Below are 18,806 nucleotides of genomic sequence, written 5' to 3'. Positions count from 1 at the left end.
CTTTGACCCAATAGTACGATTGCCCCCATGCACACGCTTTGAACTTTTCATAATATGTTCCATGTTTTTGCACAGAAAAGAAGGTACCAACGTACACTACCCTACGAAAGAAATTGAGCGTCAACATGGTCTCTGTCGAACAGAAAAATATTGATGAAGTAAGTAATCTTTAAGTTGAAAGGGCGGTGGTCATTGGCGGATCCAGAAATTCTGGTGGGGGGGGGGGGGGTCCCTATTGACTTGGCCTAAAGCCACGTCCGTTCACCTACGGTGAGCTGGGTTTGTCAATTGATTTGTCAATTTTTTAATTTTTTTTTCTGCGGGCTGAGGGGGTGGGGGTGGCGCCTAAATACGCGCGTGGTGGTTGTCGTCCTGTGTAAGTGCTACATTTGTATTGATAAACAGATAATTTGTCCCACAATCGATTCTGGTCAGAGCGTTTTGTTTGTTTTCACTAATTTCGCAGCCGCACAGCGCCCTCTGTTGACGAAGTTATAAACGTGCAACGTTTGTGCACTGTGAAATATAGCCCCACCACCCAATTTAAATAAAAAAAGTTTATATTTTTATTTGAGGCCTTAAGGTTTTCGTGCCTAGACAAGCACATTAAACATATGAAATCAGTTTTGTAACTATAGAAACCAATCTTGAAATTTTAGAGGATACATTTATGGCAGTCTTCGATTGATATTCATATTTAGCAAAGTGCTTGCCACCGAGAATAGAGCAAATGAGATTTGAATTGTTTGTACCCACTTTTGTTACTTTAGTGTACAATTTTAGAGTGAAATTAAAGGGTGGCAGTCATTGTGCCGCGTCCTGTTCGATATGGGACTCATAGCGACTTATACAGCGCGTATAAAATACATTGTTTATTTATATGAAATTCGAATACGCGCTGCGCGACGACAACGGCGCTTTAAGTAAGTGGTGGCTGTACAAAAGTTAAATTTAAATCTATTTGAAAATCTATAGCTTTAACCTTCTCACCAGATTTTCTCGCCCAAATTTTTCTGCACTTTTTTCTTATATTCTTCAATATTTCTGGAAATAAACCTAAATTTTAGAGCCAACAGACAAAATTTGAGTAAATTTTCAGTTTTATATCAAAACAATATCCATTAGGAAAGTGCACAGGACAGGACTATTTTGTGAATTTGTGATGAAAAGAGGGAACTGGTGGTAAAAAGGTTAACACCAATTTGCCATATCTACCAAATTACATATTCCTATTCCCACCTTCAACATCATTTGAAATAGATAAAAATACACTTTCAAATATATTTACCTAAATTATCCTTTTATAAGTACTTGTATGTATGTCTTTATGTTGAAGATTCTTTGCATTCGTTGATTGTTATTACATAATTGGTATTGTCTCTATTGGCTATGTAATATATGCAGCTTTCACTATAATTACAGTTTGTGCAGTGCATTGTAGTTTGCTTGATATCAGCAACACTAAAGCAGACTTTCATTTAGAAATGGCTGATGCTATAGTTGTCACATGGGGCAGTTCATTAGGATCACCACATTTAAATGCCATTTCCACACATAGTATATCGACGCAACAGACATGTACTCGGTTTTATTATTTCAGACTAGTCACAAATCAATTGCAATTGAAACAAAACATGATTGAGTTGTTTGGCTTTTTTAACATATTAAAATTGAATTCAAATCACTAAAATATTTAGCGATTTTTGTTTTTTTTAAAAAGCCTTTTTAAAAGGTTTCTGTGTATGTTTTAGTAAATTAAAGTAAAGTTGTAATCCCTTAATTTACAATACATAATTTTTTGGGCATATTATTACCAAACGCTTCAGCGTGGTATTAAGAATTTGTTTTCAGGGTTGGGTGATACCAAGGTTGAAAATGGTTGCACATATGGGTGTAATTCCTGGAATTGCAATAGAGAGGGTTCAGGCCGAAATACAATATATAGTGTTTCCATGTTTCGTCTGATATTTCTGTGGTATTCTGCTGCTGTAAATAATGCAAGATTTGTTCCGAAATTCAGTGTGTTGTGTGCACTCCAGGGTTATTCGTTTTTTTCTCAAAACACCCCTATTTTTTTAATGGCAGAGTCCAATAGTTTCACCCCAACTGGGAAATCTGCATTGTTGCTTGAATGAGAGCTAATTAAACACATTTTCCAGACCGGCGAAAGTGTATGCAACAGCCAATTTTAACAGCCTGTCACGTGATTTTACTCTGAATGTCAACAAGAAAGAGGCTAGTCCATTTTACGCAGGAATAATTGGGGGTAGAATATGTGAGGGATAGTATCAACAGAGATGTGTATACTGAAAAGTAACATCTATCCTTCTTTTGCATTACTTAGCATTTCTGTTTTAGTATACTGGTTTGAAAATGTTGAATTTGCATGATTTGCGATGTTTATTTTAACTGAAACTCCCCTATTGATTGAATGTCGGGTTTGAAGAAGAACGGCACACCACGTGATTCGTTTGAATACAATGGTGAAGGGTTGACACAAATTTATGTTGAAGTTAAAAGTTTCTCCACAGAATTTTGCATTGGCAAACATGCCATGCTAATGCGGTACTCCACTGACGGGATGACTTTCGTCGACAGCGGTCGTCGCTGAGCCGCACGCTACAACTTCGCTTGTGATGTAACTTGTTAGCCGTGGATTGAATGAATCTTCATTACCGGTTAAAATGTTGTTCATTTGGCGTTGGTAATCTTTATTTGTAACTGGGTAACGTCGCAACGTCGCCAGCAGAAACATCCTAACTAAAACCGGGCACCGTATATGAAGTTCGCAAAAAACATTCAGTCTTTAGAAGTCACTTAATTGTATTGCTAGGACGTATTCTGCCGTTAAATGTATTATTTCCATCCGTTTTGCGATAGTATTTTCTAGATTGGAGGCAGTATTTACATTTCATTCAAAGTTCAAAGTTGCGCTGAGATTACGTTGATACAGTGTAACAATGTCCGTCGGCGCCGGTGTGCAACGTAACCAAAATAAAAGACATAATCATTTAAACACTGCTATCACAAGACTGGTAGGAGGTAATAAAGTTGGCGCGAAAGTATTCAAAAAAACAGTTTCTGACTGTTGGCATGGTAGCTGTGGGCCAGGATTGTTTTTTCCAATTAGTGACGGTACAACCTGCCTGTCATGTATGAACAAAATTAGTTAAGAGAGGAGTTAGAAGCTGTTGCTGGTGAAAAGTTACCCCAACGTTGGGGTCCATTTTCTCGGTAATGAAAATAGATATAAAAACAGTAAATTGTTGCCTACACTCAAGCTGAGTAGAATGAGCTATGTCCGTGCTTTTTAATTAAAGAAATGTAAGGTGTAATACATTTGGCGTGAAGGTATTAAAAGAATCAGTTTTTGGATGTTGCCATGGAAACGGTGGTCAGAATTTGTTTTCGGATTTTACAAAAAGTAACTTTGTGCCCACACTCAAGCTAAGTAAAATAAGCTATGTCTGGGGTGTTGTATCCTAAATTTGTAGCAGGAGATACGTTTAGTGAGAAGTTATCAACAAAGCTTGGACGTTCAGTTGTGAGACATGACAAAATAAACGGTGCCAGTGATAGATTTCGAGTATGAAAAAACAAAATAAACGCAATCAAAGGCGCCGACCACGCGCGTTGGAAATAAAGAGAACGCGTTGCGACGAGTAATCTCGCCTGCATCTTTCACTCACGCAAACGCACACACATGCTATTTCCGTATATTGAATACGTTGGCAACGGAAGGGACAAGTTTAAATCATCTTTGTATTAACACAACTTTAAAGCAACAGTTTCACACTGAATATATGTTTATAAATTATCAAACTAAACATTCAATGAAGCGGACTGCGACGGTTAAGACAAGGCTAAGACGAAAAACATGTGACAGTACGATTATGTTCGTCTACTACATGCCCCGGGACTACACGTTCAAGTATCCAACTTCCCAATACAATTTTTTTTTAGTATCAGCAATAATTTCTAGTACTGCCTGGATAATTGCGTATTATTAGTTTACATCAGACATAACCCTGTACAGGATTTTTTAACAATGTCTCAAATTTCCGAAAGAATATTCAAATAAGTTGGGATGAATATGAATTGAATGTCCATCTTTTACAAATCAGCTATTAAAACAGTTCACCACCACGATTATGGTGAATTGGCGAGTTATCAACGAAGACGACGGGACGTCTCCAATCATGAGCTGGCTGGTTCGAATTTATCCACTTTTACAGTGATGAATATTGCATTCGAGTTGAGTTACTTGTAATTACAAGCTTGATTTACATTTTTCTTGGGGTGTTTTTTGTCAATGTATTAAATATAAGTGCGTTGGGAAATAGCATAATTAATATTATATTGCGTCAGTGAAAGAGGCTGGTGAGACTGTGTCACAACGCGTTCTATTTATTGCCAACGCGCGTGGTCGGCGCCTCTGATTGCGTTTATTTTGTATTTTTATTTTCAAAATGTATCACTGGCTGCGTTTTTTTGTTACGTCTCGCAACTGAACGTCCAAGCTGACTTTGTATTGGCTGTAAGAGCAATCCCAGTGGAGCGGATCGCCAATACCATGTTCATTTGCATATCGACCGTGAAAATACCGAAAACATTATTGCATGGGTGATATGCAAATTTAATAGTTTTAGTCAAAATAAGTGACTGCCTAGAAGTACCATTATTCTTGTTCAAATTTCATTTCACTCGGCAAGTATATCCATGTACCCAAGCGTAAAATATCGTACTTCTAAATATTGTTTATTTCTGCTATGTTTCGAAAAACGCTACTCTTGAAAGGACTAATTTGTTTGCTCCAAGACCTCATTTGCATATGTGGTGTGGAAATACCGATTTTGATTTCAGGGACGAATCAAAATAAACTGCAGTACATATGTAATAATGTGAAATACTTCATTTTCACTGTAAACATTTTTCCGCTAAAATAAATTCCAGTGAAAATGCCATTTCCTACATACCCCATTGAGACTTGACACAGCACAGTGAAAATTGGATTCACACGTGATGCTTGAAAACGAAAATAATTAAGTGAAATTCTATGTGACTTCATGAGAGTTGGAAATGAACAAATTATATGACACCCAACCCTACCATTCCATACACAGTGTAAACTACACCCCCAAAACATCCATTCACCGATGTATTCTATTTGACTTCTCAGGAGAAATTGAAATAAACAAATTATATGACAACGAACTTAATTATAATTTCAGCTTCTAGTTCAGCACTGGTTAAATAAACTATGTCGTCTCTATGCCAACTTGAAGTTATTCATTGCTTACACCATTGACTTCAAAGTCTACGTTTCAATCCGAGGATTAATTGCATTGGAGTGCCAGTCTTTTATTTTTCTATTGTAATGTCAATTTCTTGCGATTACTCGGAACATGAAGCTGTAACCACAGACTGTCTATGTTCTGTAGCTAAATCCTGGTATAAGTACCGGTTAGGCAGGCTTGAACTATGTATTTGAAGCCAGCTGAGAGGTAAATCCAATCCAATAGATTTCTCATTGTTTGGTAACTATTTGCTGCAAATGCAACAAAAATCAATATAAAAATATTACCCACACAGCCTTCTACAGGTTACTTGTAACTTATAGAACTTGTTCTTGCATATGACAGTTTTCCCATATTTTATACATTGTACTGTTACTAAATCAGTGAGTAAATCCCTATTAATACTAAATTACAAAAATAATGTATAATTGAGTAAATTATTTTTTTTTTTTAAATTGTTTTATAAGTTTTTTTTGTTTTTGTTTTTATCCTACTAGGATTTGGATTATATGTTTACCCCAAGCAGATGGGTAGTTCGTATGAAGCAAGATGAAGTTGTGGAAGATTTTGTGACTTCTGTATCCAAAGGTAAGGAGGTAAAGAATATGATATAACAGGATATTCAACTTTTATTTAATTAAACTTAATTAAAATGTAATTCTACGTTGAATTGCATTGTAATTGAGTTTAATTAAACTCCAATTAAAACACAACCCTATATAGGAACGCGTTTTAATCGAGTTCATATCGCAACTACCGGTATATTAAAAGTTAATTCAACTATATTAAAAGTTAATCCAATGTGTGTCGTCACAATGATGATGCGACATGAAGGTATGTGTGTGTGTGCGTGTGCGTGCGTGTATATATGCATATCAATTTTTTTCATGAATATTGAACTTTGGTAGTTTATGTGGAGTTTATTTATTTGCAATAGCTCAAAATTACTACCACTCATTTTACTAGTGTGGGAGAGAGCAACTGTTATTTTAATGGGCAATTACAGTTCAATTTGTACAAAAACCGGAATGAAAACGTGGATAATGTGTTGTTTTGTTGATCCAAAGTGTACCATGACCCTGTATTCCAAATGGCGTTGACATAGTCAGTGAAAGGTCATCTGTTGTTATGCTAATTTGTGTGTTTAAGCTGTTCTATTCACTGTGGAATAAAAGAAGTTAATTTGAACTGTGTTGCCTGTGCATTTTTTGTGTGCATTCATATAATAATTATTTGTGTCATGCCATAATCATAATCTTATAATCAATGAAAGTAAACTCTTTTTTACTAGTTTTTCCGAATTGTCAATATACTGGTACGGTATAATATAATAGCAATAACCCCATGCCGAAGTTGGGTATACCACTCAATATTGCACAATTCACTCCATATGTGCACTTGCCTGCGGCCCGTGCATATATGTCGTGAATTGTGCAATATCTCGTGGTATATCGTCTTCGGTGGGGAGGGGGGGGGTTACATGTATTACTGTGGAATACTTTATTTTCACTGGAATTAATTTTCGCTGAAAAGGCTTTTTGGGCGTTTTGCTTGGAATTTATTTTCACTGATTTTTCATGAGTTTAATGTGAAATATAGGAAAAAAAGTATATTCAATGGATTTTATTTTCACGGAATCATCCCTTCAGCGAAAATAGCGAAAATAAATTCCAAGCAAAAATAAAGTATTCTACAGTACTTAAATATTTAGCTTATCACTGTCAAACTTATATATATGGGTAATTTTTAAGTTTAGTTGTTTATGTGTTGCTGTACATAGTGCACTCTCTATATTACACCCTTAAATTGTTTCTTTAAAGAGTCATTATGACTACTGTAACTTCCAAATTTTTTTTTCTAGATTCTAATTAGCTGATTACTATCAAACTTATAAATATTGTTAATCTGTATACATAGTCAAACTTCCTACTCGATACTGGGATCTTCCGTACCCTTAGTAGTCATCTTCCCATCTTATGCTGTGATCTGCCCTACTTATATAATAATATCCCCACCCTGTGCTCACTTTTACATATACAGGGCAAGCCATGTGTAGTTTAACTATGTTAATTACTTTGGATTTTCACACCCACTTATACAATATCAAGAATTATGTTAATATAATTATTGATTCTGTTTCCAGCAAGAGAGGAACTACTATTATCACCGACCGTAGAGAAAGAATTGGACATCGTCTATTTCACAGAAGGAGATACTAAATGTTGTGTAGATATTTACAAACCAAATAAAGCTGCAACAGGTGGGTTTAGTAATACTAGATTTGAATTAAAACATAACCATTCATTCATATACTGAAATTCACCCCCTTCAAAAGTCAACAACGTATTATTTGGCAGATTTTTGTAATTTATTGGCTTCGAAAATTCTGACTAATTAGAGAATTGTGCTTTTTTAATTCCCCAAAATGTAATCTCTCAGATTTTTCATCTTGAATAGAAATTTTGCTTTTCTGACAACAAATGGTGTATGTCCTCTATACATTTTTGTGTTTTTTTATTCACTGTTTTATACTTTGAAAGTTTGACAAGCATAGATTGTGAACTAATTTTGTATTCTAAAACCTGACCATCTTTCAAAACTAATTATGTTAAAAACCAGTTTAGTTATTATGGTAGTGGTAGTTTTAAAAAAACACAGTTTAAAAAAAAGCAGGTTTGGACACATTTTCATTAGCCTTAGCGAATACATAGAACATCACAAGATTTGCTTGTGCTTATATATTTGTGGCAGAGAAGTGGTAATTTTGTTTTCTAAATTCTGCCACATACACATATATGACATCGTGAGTTTTGAACATTGTCATAAAATCCTGGCTTCTTTGCACCAACTAAATCTTATCATATGAAAGTTAGCTGTTGTAAAATTGTTCCAATTTTGTCTGCATAGTAGGGGTTGATTTCACCACGTAAATGCTTGTTGATAGTTCATCAGAATGTCGGGAACCAGGAACACCAACAGATGAATTGTGTGAGCTAGAAATCACCCCCTCCCATTCTCTCATGGAAACCAACTGTTGGCGCTATAACTTGAAACTCATCTTTTGGTCCTTCGCTTTTATAACATTTACTCAGACACAAATATTCACATTATAAATCTCAAATACAGGCCTTGTCTGTGTATTTTTGGAATGTTCAGTGGAAAGGATACTATGATGGACGAGAATGGTTTTGCAGTACCAGATTTGCATATAGTTGCCACATGAACACAGTGCATGCACTTGATTAGTACACTTGATTGATTTATGTGGGTCAAATGATATATTGTGTCAGTTGAAATAGTGGAGAATAATATATTGGAATTCAAATTGAGTTAATCATTGTTATGCTCTGATTCAGTGCTGTTGGATAAATCTGCATATCTCAGTGGATATCAGCACATTTTATCTGGTTCAAAACAAAGACATGATTACATGTACCAGTTGAGGGCATCCATTGCCTGACATACATCCTTTAATCCTCTGTGATATGTAGTGTTGGTAACACTCATAAATAATATCACCATTACATATTAATTGGTACATTTCATCAAAGTTTTCTTTATTATTTTCAGTTACTAAAATAGCTAATATATAATTTGAGATTTTTGAATGAATGACTATTTCTGTGACAGTACATGTATCAATAACAGAATATTAGAATTATGTCAAGTAAAACTTTATTCTGATATCGTTAGTGTACAAGCACAGGGTGTTTTCTAATATGACTATTGTTTTTACAGATGCACCAGTTGTCCTATTCATCCATGGTGGCTACTGGCAGGAATGTAGGTAGGCTTCTTCATGATACTCAACCTTTTCACCACCATATTTTCTTGCCCAAATTTTTCTGTACTTTTTTAGCTCCGCTGTCGACTTTGTTGAGCGGAGCTTATCATATGAGTGATTGCTTGTCGTCATCGTCCGTGTCAATGTTTTACTTTTTCGACTTCTTCTTGAAAACTACAAGCCTGAATGCTTTGATACTTGGTGTATATGTACCTTGGGTAGACCTCTCTCAGATTTGTTCATTTCGTGATGATATCTTCAATTCTCTAATATTAGTGAATATTTTTGTAATTTGTGGTAAAAAGTGATATTTTCGACTTTTCAAAAAAACACAATTCCGATTGCTTTGATATTACATCTATTGGTACATGTACTAGATGTGCACTCTCTCAGATTTGTTCATTTTGTAATGATATCTTTAATTTTCTAATTTTGGTGAATATTTTTGTAATTTTTGGTGAAATTTCGACTTCTGATTGCTTTGATATGACATATATAGGTACTACATGTGGTGGTGGTGACAATTTTCAAATCACTCAGTAAACTACTTTTTGTATGGTGAAAAAAATAAAAGCTTAGTCATATACCACATATATCCATGATGGATGAAGAAATAACATTTTTGCCTTGCCTGTAATTATAATAAATTTTATAAAAAGTGACAGAAATTTTGTAGTAACAATTGGTGTTTGAGAGCAATGTCTCTGACATGCCTTGTACATTATATCACACTGATTACCATGCACTTGTTTCAAGTTCTGATTCAAAATGGCTGACTCATTTCAGTGTTGACTATTAAACAACGAGGACTCATGTCACAACATATAATTTTTATTTTCTCATATTACAGTAAAATACATGGAGCTTTTCCTGCACGATCCTTGATTAAAAATGGTATCATTACAGTTGCTGTAGGCTATACTATAGCTCCAGAAGGTAAAAAGGTCAAGAAATATTAAAATCATTTCTTAAAACCAAAACAAAACATAAATGACTTTATATATAATTACATATATTCACAGTTGCAAGTTATTCTGTTGATTTACATTATTAGATTTTTTGGACATCCCTTTTTTTACACCATCAATGTTTTGTACACAGAATATGAAAACTTTTCCTGTGATATGGAAACAAATAAGTTGTTTCTCAGTTGTGTGGCAGACCTAGTTTAAATATTACATATGGAGACTTAACTGTATAAATATTATTTAATATTGTTTAATAAACTTTTTTATCAGGATCTGTATCACAGATGGTTGAAGAAGTAAAACATTCTGTTATGTTTATAGCAAATAAATTCCCAGACACTAGGTAATTCATTAGCTAGCTTCCTCTGTATTGCTTGCCTGCTTTTGTGTGTATCCAATATTTGTACATAGTGTAATTGATCTATGAGTGATGATATACATATATTTACAGTAAATGTTATTGTTGTAAATATTGTGCAGATGCTATTCTTGTATGTAATAATATTGAAAACAGAACTATCATTGGAACTTCACCTTGAATTTTATGGGTTTTGGCTCAGGCATGCTTGGACTGATTAATTAAGATATAGATGTACAGTAATATACCGTAGTATACAAGTGACAATTTGTTTTCCATTTTATTCACTTTTGAACGACTTGTAACTTTTTTCACTCAAAATAATTGAATCACAAACTGTCAATATTCCAGAGACTGTTTCTCAGGCATGACAGGCTGATTTTATTTGAACCTGGTAATGACATATTACACATAACTGACACGCACAATTTTTTGTTTTGTTATTTAATGCATATGCATGTCATATATGTTTCTTTTCTGTTGACCTTTGCCTGATCCACTGGTGGCTAATGTTGTCCATCAAACCAACATATCATCGACCCTATTTCAGGCATACCTAAGCTGATTGGATCCAGACTCTCAGGGGCGGGGCTACGTCACAGAACGTTCTATGTTGCCAAGAAGCGAACCACTGTACCACATATTTCTATGGGCTCTTGCGAGCTGCTGTGGAACACCGGTCAAAGAGCCGGTGAAAATGGCTAAAGTCGAGAAAACAGCACAAACTCAACATTTGGAGTAATCCTGAACAACCAAATCTATATATGTTAATCACACATACAGTTGTATAGGGGGTAATCTTGTTACACTGTTCCAAAGTACAGCTTTCTTTTTGGCCTTTGGTTTCACCATGATTGATGCCATACCTAGATGTCTGCCCCCAAGAATTGCATCATTTAAATTACAATTTGATTTGAAATGGCCAACAAGCAGGCATTTTTTTTTTATTAATTTTTCACAAAATTACGAAGGCTATATATTTTTACATTCTCAACTTTACATTCTCATCCAAAATACTCAAATCACAAAAAATTCAATATTTTATTAATCATTTCTCAAGGCTTACCTGGATTATTTCATTCAAACATGGTATTATGTTCACACACACTCTTCATAAGTTGCTGATGTACATATGTTGACTTCCAAGTGCCTTTACCCATTTTCCAGACACTCTTCAAATCTCAATTTAGCCAATACAAAAGGTGACACTGATAATGACTTGTTTCCAGACAATTTGAACTGCAATTAAGCAGGAAATATGTGGTTGGTAAGATGTAGTTTGAAACCTACTTCATGTTTTCTACCTTGTAAATATTTTCATTCAGTCTCAGCCCAAGTTGGCTGTGTTTCATTACTTTGTCAGTAGATTGGGTAAAGTAGCAATAAATTAAATATGTTTTTTCGTGTTTGTTATAGGGGTATTTATGTATGTGGTCACTCTGCTGGTGGTCAACTGGCTGCAATGCTGCTCACTGTAGATTGGACTCAATATGATCTTCTTCAAAATATCATTAAAGGTTAGTGATTGGAAATCGTGTTATATTTATAATAATTATATATTAAATTTATAATGAATTTATATTTAGTTTCATCACTGAAGATGGACATGAATTTGTACCAGGGCATTCATGACTGATAATGAATACTCATTCTATGTGTATTTGGCTTAAATTTGCCTATTTCCATTCACTGTGAAAATATCTTTGGGACAAAATCAAAATCATCTTTTGTGACGAATAATGCTCAGATGATCAAACGTGCAAAAGTGAATTGAATAGTCTATATTTTAGCAGTAAAAACACATATTTAATTATGACCATTATACAGGTTTGCTTTTAGTTAGTGGTGTTTTTGATCTGCAGCCAATAGTGAAGACTTATGTTAATGAACCACTGAATTTGGATGAGTAAGTTCTGCATTTATAAATTTTAAGAATAAAAAATGTCATCTAGATATGTTTTCATCCAGGTTAATTTGCATAAATACAGTAGATCTATTGTACTTTTCATTATTTGCTCATAAATAATTCAATGAATATTGTGTGACATTGTTGAGAGCCTCTATCGGAATCTGCAAGAGCTGTGCTTAGACACTCTACCTGTTGTGTTTGATGTTGTGGGGGTGGATCCCCATTCTTGGCCAACTTTTGTCATAGTTATCACCTTCTGACAATTAATGCACTTAACTAATAAAGCCTAATAACTGTTTACAGGTTATATATCTTTATTTAGCTAATAATAATAATGCCAGATTATGTAACCCATTATTCTGAGAATTCATTTATTACTTCAACATGTATCATACATATGCAAATTAGTCAATTCTACAATTTCAGGAATATACATTAACATATGAAGATTTACTAATTTGCGTACAAATATAGATTCATATATATAACATACACAAGTGGTTTTGTGCAAATTGCATCTATTTTACTATGTTAGCTCTTTCTAAGGTCTATGGTTTATCACACTAAGAATAAATATATTTTACAATTAGAATATGGCATTATTTTAAGTTGAAATTGTAAATTCGGTTGATATTTGATATTCTGCTGCTTTGTACAGCTCATCTCATCTCAAACATTTTTGTCACTTTTTGCAAAATAAAAGTGCATTTCATATTTTGCACAATAAAAGTGCATTTCATATTTTGCAAAATAAAAGTTCATTTCAAATTTTGCAAAACTTGTGGGAAGATCTGTAGCATTTAGTGGGTTAAATGAATGTAGGTCTAGTTTGTTTTTGTGACTAGCACATTTTCTTCACATAGAGCAAGAAGAAATTTTCAATCATCAACTGACTTTCACATGAAATACTGAATGTGAATAATAGTGTTCAACATGTGTCAATCGTTATGTATAGTGTGCGAGTCTAATGTATGTATTCTATTCACTACAGAGCAGAGGCCATACGGTTGAGTCCATTGTGTCATATAAAGGAAGCTTGTCTGCACTCAAAACACTGCAAAGTTATTGTTAGTGTTGGTGAACATGACTCTCCGTCGTTCAGAACTCAGTCAAGAGAGTATGCAAAGGTTGGTGTTTGTAGATAACTTTTTAATGCATCCATGCTCCCATTCATAGGAGGTATTTTTGAAGCTTTGTCTATATTTGCTGGTAATTTGATCAAGTAATCACTTTGTGAATCTGAGGCAACTCCAATAAATCTGATCCTTTTCAAGTTATGCTATGCATAAGGATGGTGGTTCAGAATTTCAAATAAAACCGTTATCAACTATACCAGGTTCATTATAGTTCTAAAGCAGAATTGCTTATTGCAGACCAGTTAATGTTGATCAACACAGTTTTATTTATATTTTGTCAATAGCTAATTGACATATGCTGACAAATAAATATTAACTAAACTATTCAATAACAACATTTTTGAGATTAACTAATTATAGTTTCATTATGAACATGACAGTGAAAAAAGTAAAATTATAGAACCAATAATTAATAAGTAATTTAGTAACCAATTTACTTACAAAATATATTTTAGAGTTTGAAACAGGGACTTATAATTCTGTTTCTGTCCGTCCATCCCGAGTCGTGTCTCAGAACCCTGTGGACCAAATCTGTTCATTCCTTCGCATGTGTCTAGTAATTTATCGGGGACATGTGCACATGCAGTGGTTTCAATCCAAGATGACCGACTGGCAGCCATTAGGTTTTTTGAAAATGTGGTATCTTATGCATGCTTTGTCTGTTTTTGTTCAGATTTGGTACATACATTATACATGTCAAGATGCATGTCTATAACAATTCGTTTCGTGATCAGATCAAAGATGGCCGACTAACAGTCATTTTGGTTTTTGAAAATGTGGTATCTTATGCATGCTTTCAGTTTTTGTTCAACTTTGGTACATTGTACAATTTAGATTACATGTCTATGACAATTTGTTTACAGTCAGATCAAAGATGCCTGCAATCATGCTTTTTGACCATACCACTATATCTCATGTATTACTGTACATGAGCCTGGACATATGAAATTCAGTTTGGATACAAAAAATGCATGAATAGCATATCCTGTTTAATTTATTCACTCTAAATTATTAACTACGGTATGCGTTTAGTGCATATTACTTTATTTTTGGCATGATTAACATTTCCGCTAATCCCAACAGGGATTATATCCACCAACAATGACTTGTTCTATGCTAAAACATTGGCAATACTGTATGATGAACAATATATATAGTATTGAATTCTCTTTTCTCTTGTAGCAAACACAGTATATTAACTTGTTGTTTACTTTTAGCTTTTGAAAGATGTAGGTTTTGATATCAAATTTAAAGAAGTTGAAGACAAGGACCACTATAATGTAGTTCATGATTTGGTGTATGATAACTATTCATTGACACAGGTAAGAATACGCATTTCGTCATGACGTTCTAAGTTGTCATGGTTACCACTTTAGTGATGCTGTATGGGGTTGTAAATAAACTGTGAAGCAATAAAAGGCTTTTATCAAAAATCAAATTATATTTGAAATGTTGGTATATACTATACTTGCACATGATTAATTTCATAGGAAATGGTAGTGGGTAATTATAGTCCTTGGCAATATAACCATTTTGTCTGTGATACACCCAATCAACATAAAAGAAGAGTACATTGCTCAAAACCTCTGGTTATTTTGAATAATTACAATTATTATTAACTACAATTCTGTACTACCATTTCTATATATTATATAGGTCGTAGCAGCTTTGTCAATGTTTTTAATTCTCATCACATGATTCAATAATTTTATGAAACATTGGGAGTCTGGCCTGCATATCTAATGAGAAAATACCATTAACATTCTAGCTTTGAATTTTCTAGTTCACTCTCACGATATTTTGATTTTCTTTATTTTAGGATTTTCTCAAGTTGGTGAACTCCAGATAATTAATGAATACATGTTTAATCGGACCATATATAGTATAAATTTATCACCATTACGGGACTGCAGCCCATCACGTTAAAAACAATAATAACAAACTAATCATGAGACAAAAGTTAAACGGGAGTGTCATCACCTGCGCACCAAGCGCTGATAACAACACACGCCAAAACCGCAAAGGCTCATGGGTAGATGCTTGTTTGTAATCAATGACACGCTATGGCCATCTGACGCATGCGCTGGTGACGACTCCCCCGCTTCAACCTCGTATTTTGGTTAAAAATACAAGTTACAAAAGTCGTAGAACTGTGTCTTGTGCTAAATAATCAAAATCACACCAGTTTAACATTTTAAGAGATGCACCACTCAATGGTGAATGTGTAATATATTTAACCTGCTATAATGTTGAGATTGAGATTGTAGTTACAATTTTAAATTAACTAATTAAAGTATACAAAATGTTTAGAACAGCATTGTGTTACTCTTTCAATACACACAATTGATGTCCATGGTAGATATCAAATAACCCCCAAAATGCGAGATTGGTGGAATGTAATATTTACCAAAAAGGGTCTGACGATATTACACTGATTTGTTTTCTGGCACACATGCAATATAAATATGTAACTATAATACAGCGATTATCGAAATGCACATATCGTCGGACAGCTTTTTTGTTTTGGGGACTGTTTTGGCCTCGCTGTCAAACATACTTATTTCGATTACTGACTGTTTGTCTGTCGTTGGTGTCAACGCTTTCAACTTCTTCTTAAAAAGTATTGGCCATAACATTTTCAAGGAATAAACATTGGGTGGGTCTTCTCAGATAGCATATTAAGAGGTATAATTAGAGGTATGTGTAGCCTCCGCAGCTGTCTTATTAACCTACTCTGTCAAATCTGATATATCAACAATGATCTTCAAAAACATCTCATCATTTTGTATATAACGTACGTCTCCTAGTTGCAACATAAGATTAGTGAAACTTGGACATCCTGTAGCAATATTCATCTCTGAGACTGGCCTTTGAAAAGTGGCGGATGTCAGGTTAGGTTGGAATGTGTCCGCAATATGATCGTCTTCATTCTGATTTAATAGCATAAATGTTACCTGTAACGAAATAGATTATGCATCTGAAGTAAAACTCTATATTAACTATACATAAGTTATTTCAATCTCAAAAAGATTAACAAGAATATTGATCTGCTGTTAATGTTCATGTTTATTTTTAAACCATTAGCGATTGGAGTAAAGATGTGCATTTTTGTCGTCATTACAAACACAAACTTGTAAAACTCTGTCTAACAATCGTCCAATGTTTACCTTGTCCGTACGATCGTATAAAGTATATGAAGGTAGTCTGTAGTTGTTGTCATTGACTCCATCGTAAATTGTTTTTCTTATGGTCACAATAACTCAAACACTTTTTATCCAATTCCTTTAATCTCGATTTTAAGATGTTCTATGTATAGTGTTAAAAATGTTTGACGCACTTAATTTCAACTGCGTCATGTTCTGCTCGGTGAGTCTCGCATGGTTAAATGCTAGATCCATGCAGTTTGATTTTGTTTCCATCGCTAAAAACCGCGGGAAAGTATTGCTGATATAACAGCAATAATCCCCGTCAAAGTTGGGTGTGCCACCCAATATGTCACAATTCATCTCGTATATACACTTGCCTGCAGCTCGTTTATCTATGTCGTGAGCTGTGCAATACCCGGTGGTACACTCGGGGTTATTGCTTAATATTTACCTTGTGTTTGAATGGCCATTCAAGATTGGCGTCACATGTCCCCTTCATCAGTGTAAAGTATAGGGACATTGTTGCATTTTGTCTATTATTCTCATCATTCAACTCTAGCAGCACACACATCTTGTAACCATTGTGACTGGTATGAAACTGCGGCGACCGTAAGATAGATCTTGCATTGTAGCATTTGCTAGCCACTTTGTCAATTTTCCAGATAAAAGTCCCATTGTAGGTTGCCATCTCTAATGTCTGCAGGCGTATTTTACCATCATCCAGTAGTCTGTCTTGTAATACAATTGTTCGCTGCTGGGCCTTATCTATCTTTTCCAAAGTGTTGATCTTTTCTTGCAAAGTTCCCCTGATGCTGGGATGATGCGTATTACTTCCAAGCTCTGTCTGTTGGTCTTGTTCTCCTAGATACCAATCCCCGTTTTTAGGCAGTTAATTTCATCTTTCAGATGTACTAGAGTGTTGTTCAGACATTTTATGCATTTTGCCATAGCGCTGTGAAATAAATAATATGTACCAAAAGTATTGATTTGTTCGAAAAGCATATATATGAGACGTCATTTCATAACCTCAATTTCTCTGCACGTAGTAATGTGTTTCTACCGTGATTAGTGGTTATTTTTCATGGATTGTGAAACGATCACAGGGTCAATTGACTACAAAAATAGCAAAAATGTTACAAATACATTCTCGAAACCATAAATATGCCGAAACTAACTATTTTGTAAACACAATAGTGTAAGAGGTACATACGTGCATAATCAACTTAGGCGTTTACGAGTAGTTCATATAAAGGGCAGCACTTTGTACATGTTCGTGCACGTACCTGTGTCCCCATTCAATATTAATCGAGTTTATTTTCAACATAAAGGCGTTATCCCACTTTATAGAATTGTTTTGTCATCCCAAATGATTAAATAATTGTGTGGATTACAGCACACTGATGTATTGTTACCTTATGTGGAACCGGACTGTTTATCTGCATATAGTAGAGCAATGTCAACGACATGTATTAGACAAATAGGTCGCGCCAATGAAAGGATGTGACCTAGTTCCTTCAGTATAACCATTGATGAATACAAATGAGTAATTCCATTATGGCAGACACTAATGCTAAACTAAACCTCGTAAAGGTTAGTGACCTTCTATTTAAAACCAATCAGTATAGGAATTATGTTTTCCTCGCTATTTTCGTAAGATCACTTTGGTCGATTGCTGTTGACTTTACCTTTTTTTGTAAACACAACACAACCTACAAACACCAGGCAGAGTAGAACAAATGAAAATTACTATACACGTTTAATAAACCTAATCTGATATGGTAAATTGTGAGAAATCCTTTATTTACCCATCTGAAATCTGTTTTGTAAATTAGTTCGGCCAACGCATTTCCCGTTTGTCATCAGCAGACACGTACATGCAAATACAAAGTTCATACAAAGGGCAACACACTTTTACATGTTCGCAGGTATGTGTGTACGTGCAGGTATGCGTGTTCGTGCACGTTATCCCGATTTACAGGAATACTGTTTTGTGTCCTGTACAGCATCTCAAAGAAAGACATTCGTGTGGATTACAACATATTCATTTTTTTGGTAAAGTCCAGTTTTTCACACCCTTCCAAAGGCATATAACATAAAGTGCATTTACACCCTGTCGGTTTTAGCCACTAGAACGTAAAACAATCTATAAAGCAGTATTCATTGTGCATACCTTATTCGGAACCGCTAAGCTGTATATAGAAGAGCAAT

At 34.5% G+C, this 18,806-nt stretch overlaps 1 protein-coding gene across 1 annotated transcript; it reads left to right on the top strand.

The window, feature by feature from the left end:
• The first annotated feature begins 5 nt into the window (after nucleotides 1–5).
• LOC102807092 (kynurenine formamidase-like) lies at nucleotides 6–15,764 on the top strand. The gene is made up of 11 exons (XM_006824578.3): nucleotides 6–158; nucleotides 5,795–5,885; nucleotides 7,441–7,557; nucleotides 9,036–9,084; nucleotides 9,932–10,017; nucleotides 10,320–10,392; nucleotides 11,824–11,924; nucleotides 12,235–12,313; nucleotides 13,308–13,443; nucleotides 14,670–14,774; nucleotides 15,272–15,764. The coding sequence occupies exons 1-11, from the start codon at nucleotides 126–128 to the stop codon at nucleotides 15,299–15,301; spliced, it is 900 nt and encodes a 299-aa protein (XP_006824641.2). The 5' UTR covers nucleotides 6–125; the 3' UTR covers nucleotides 15,302–15,764.
• Nucleotides 15,765–18,806: the final 3,042 nt, after the last annotated feature.

Source organism: Saccoglossus kowalevskii, chromosome 17, assembly GCF_978046115.1.
Source record: "Saccoglossus kowalevskii chromosome 17, keSacKowa6.1, whole genome shotgun sequence".
Taxonomy (NCBI): Eukaryota; Metazoa; Hemichordata; class Enteropneusta; family Harrimaniidae; genus Saccoglossus; species Saccoglossus kowalevskii.
This window is presented reverse-complemented; position numbering and strand designations above follow the sequence as displayed.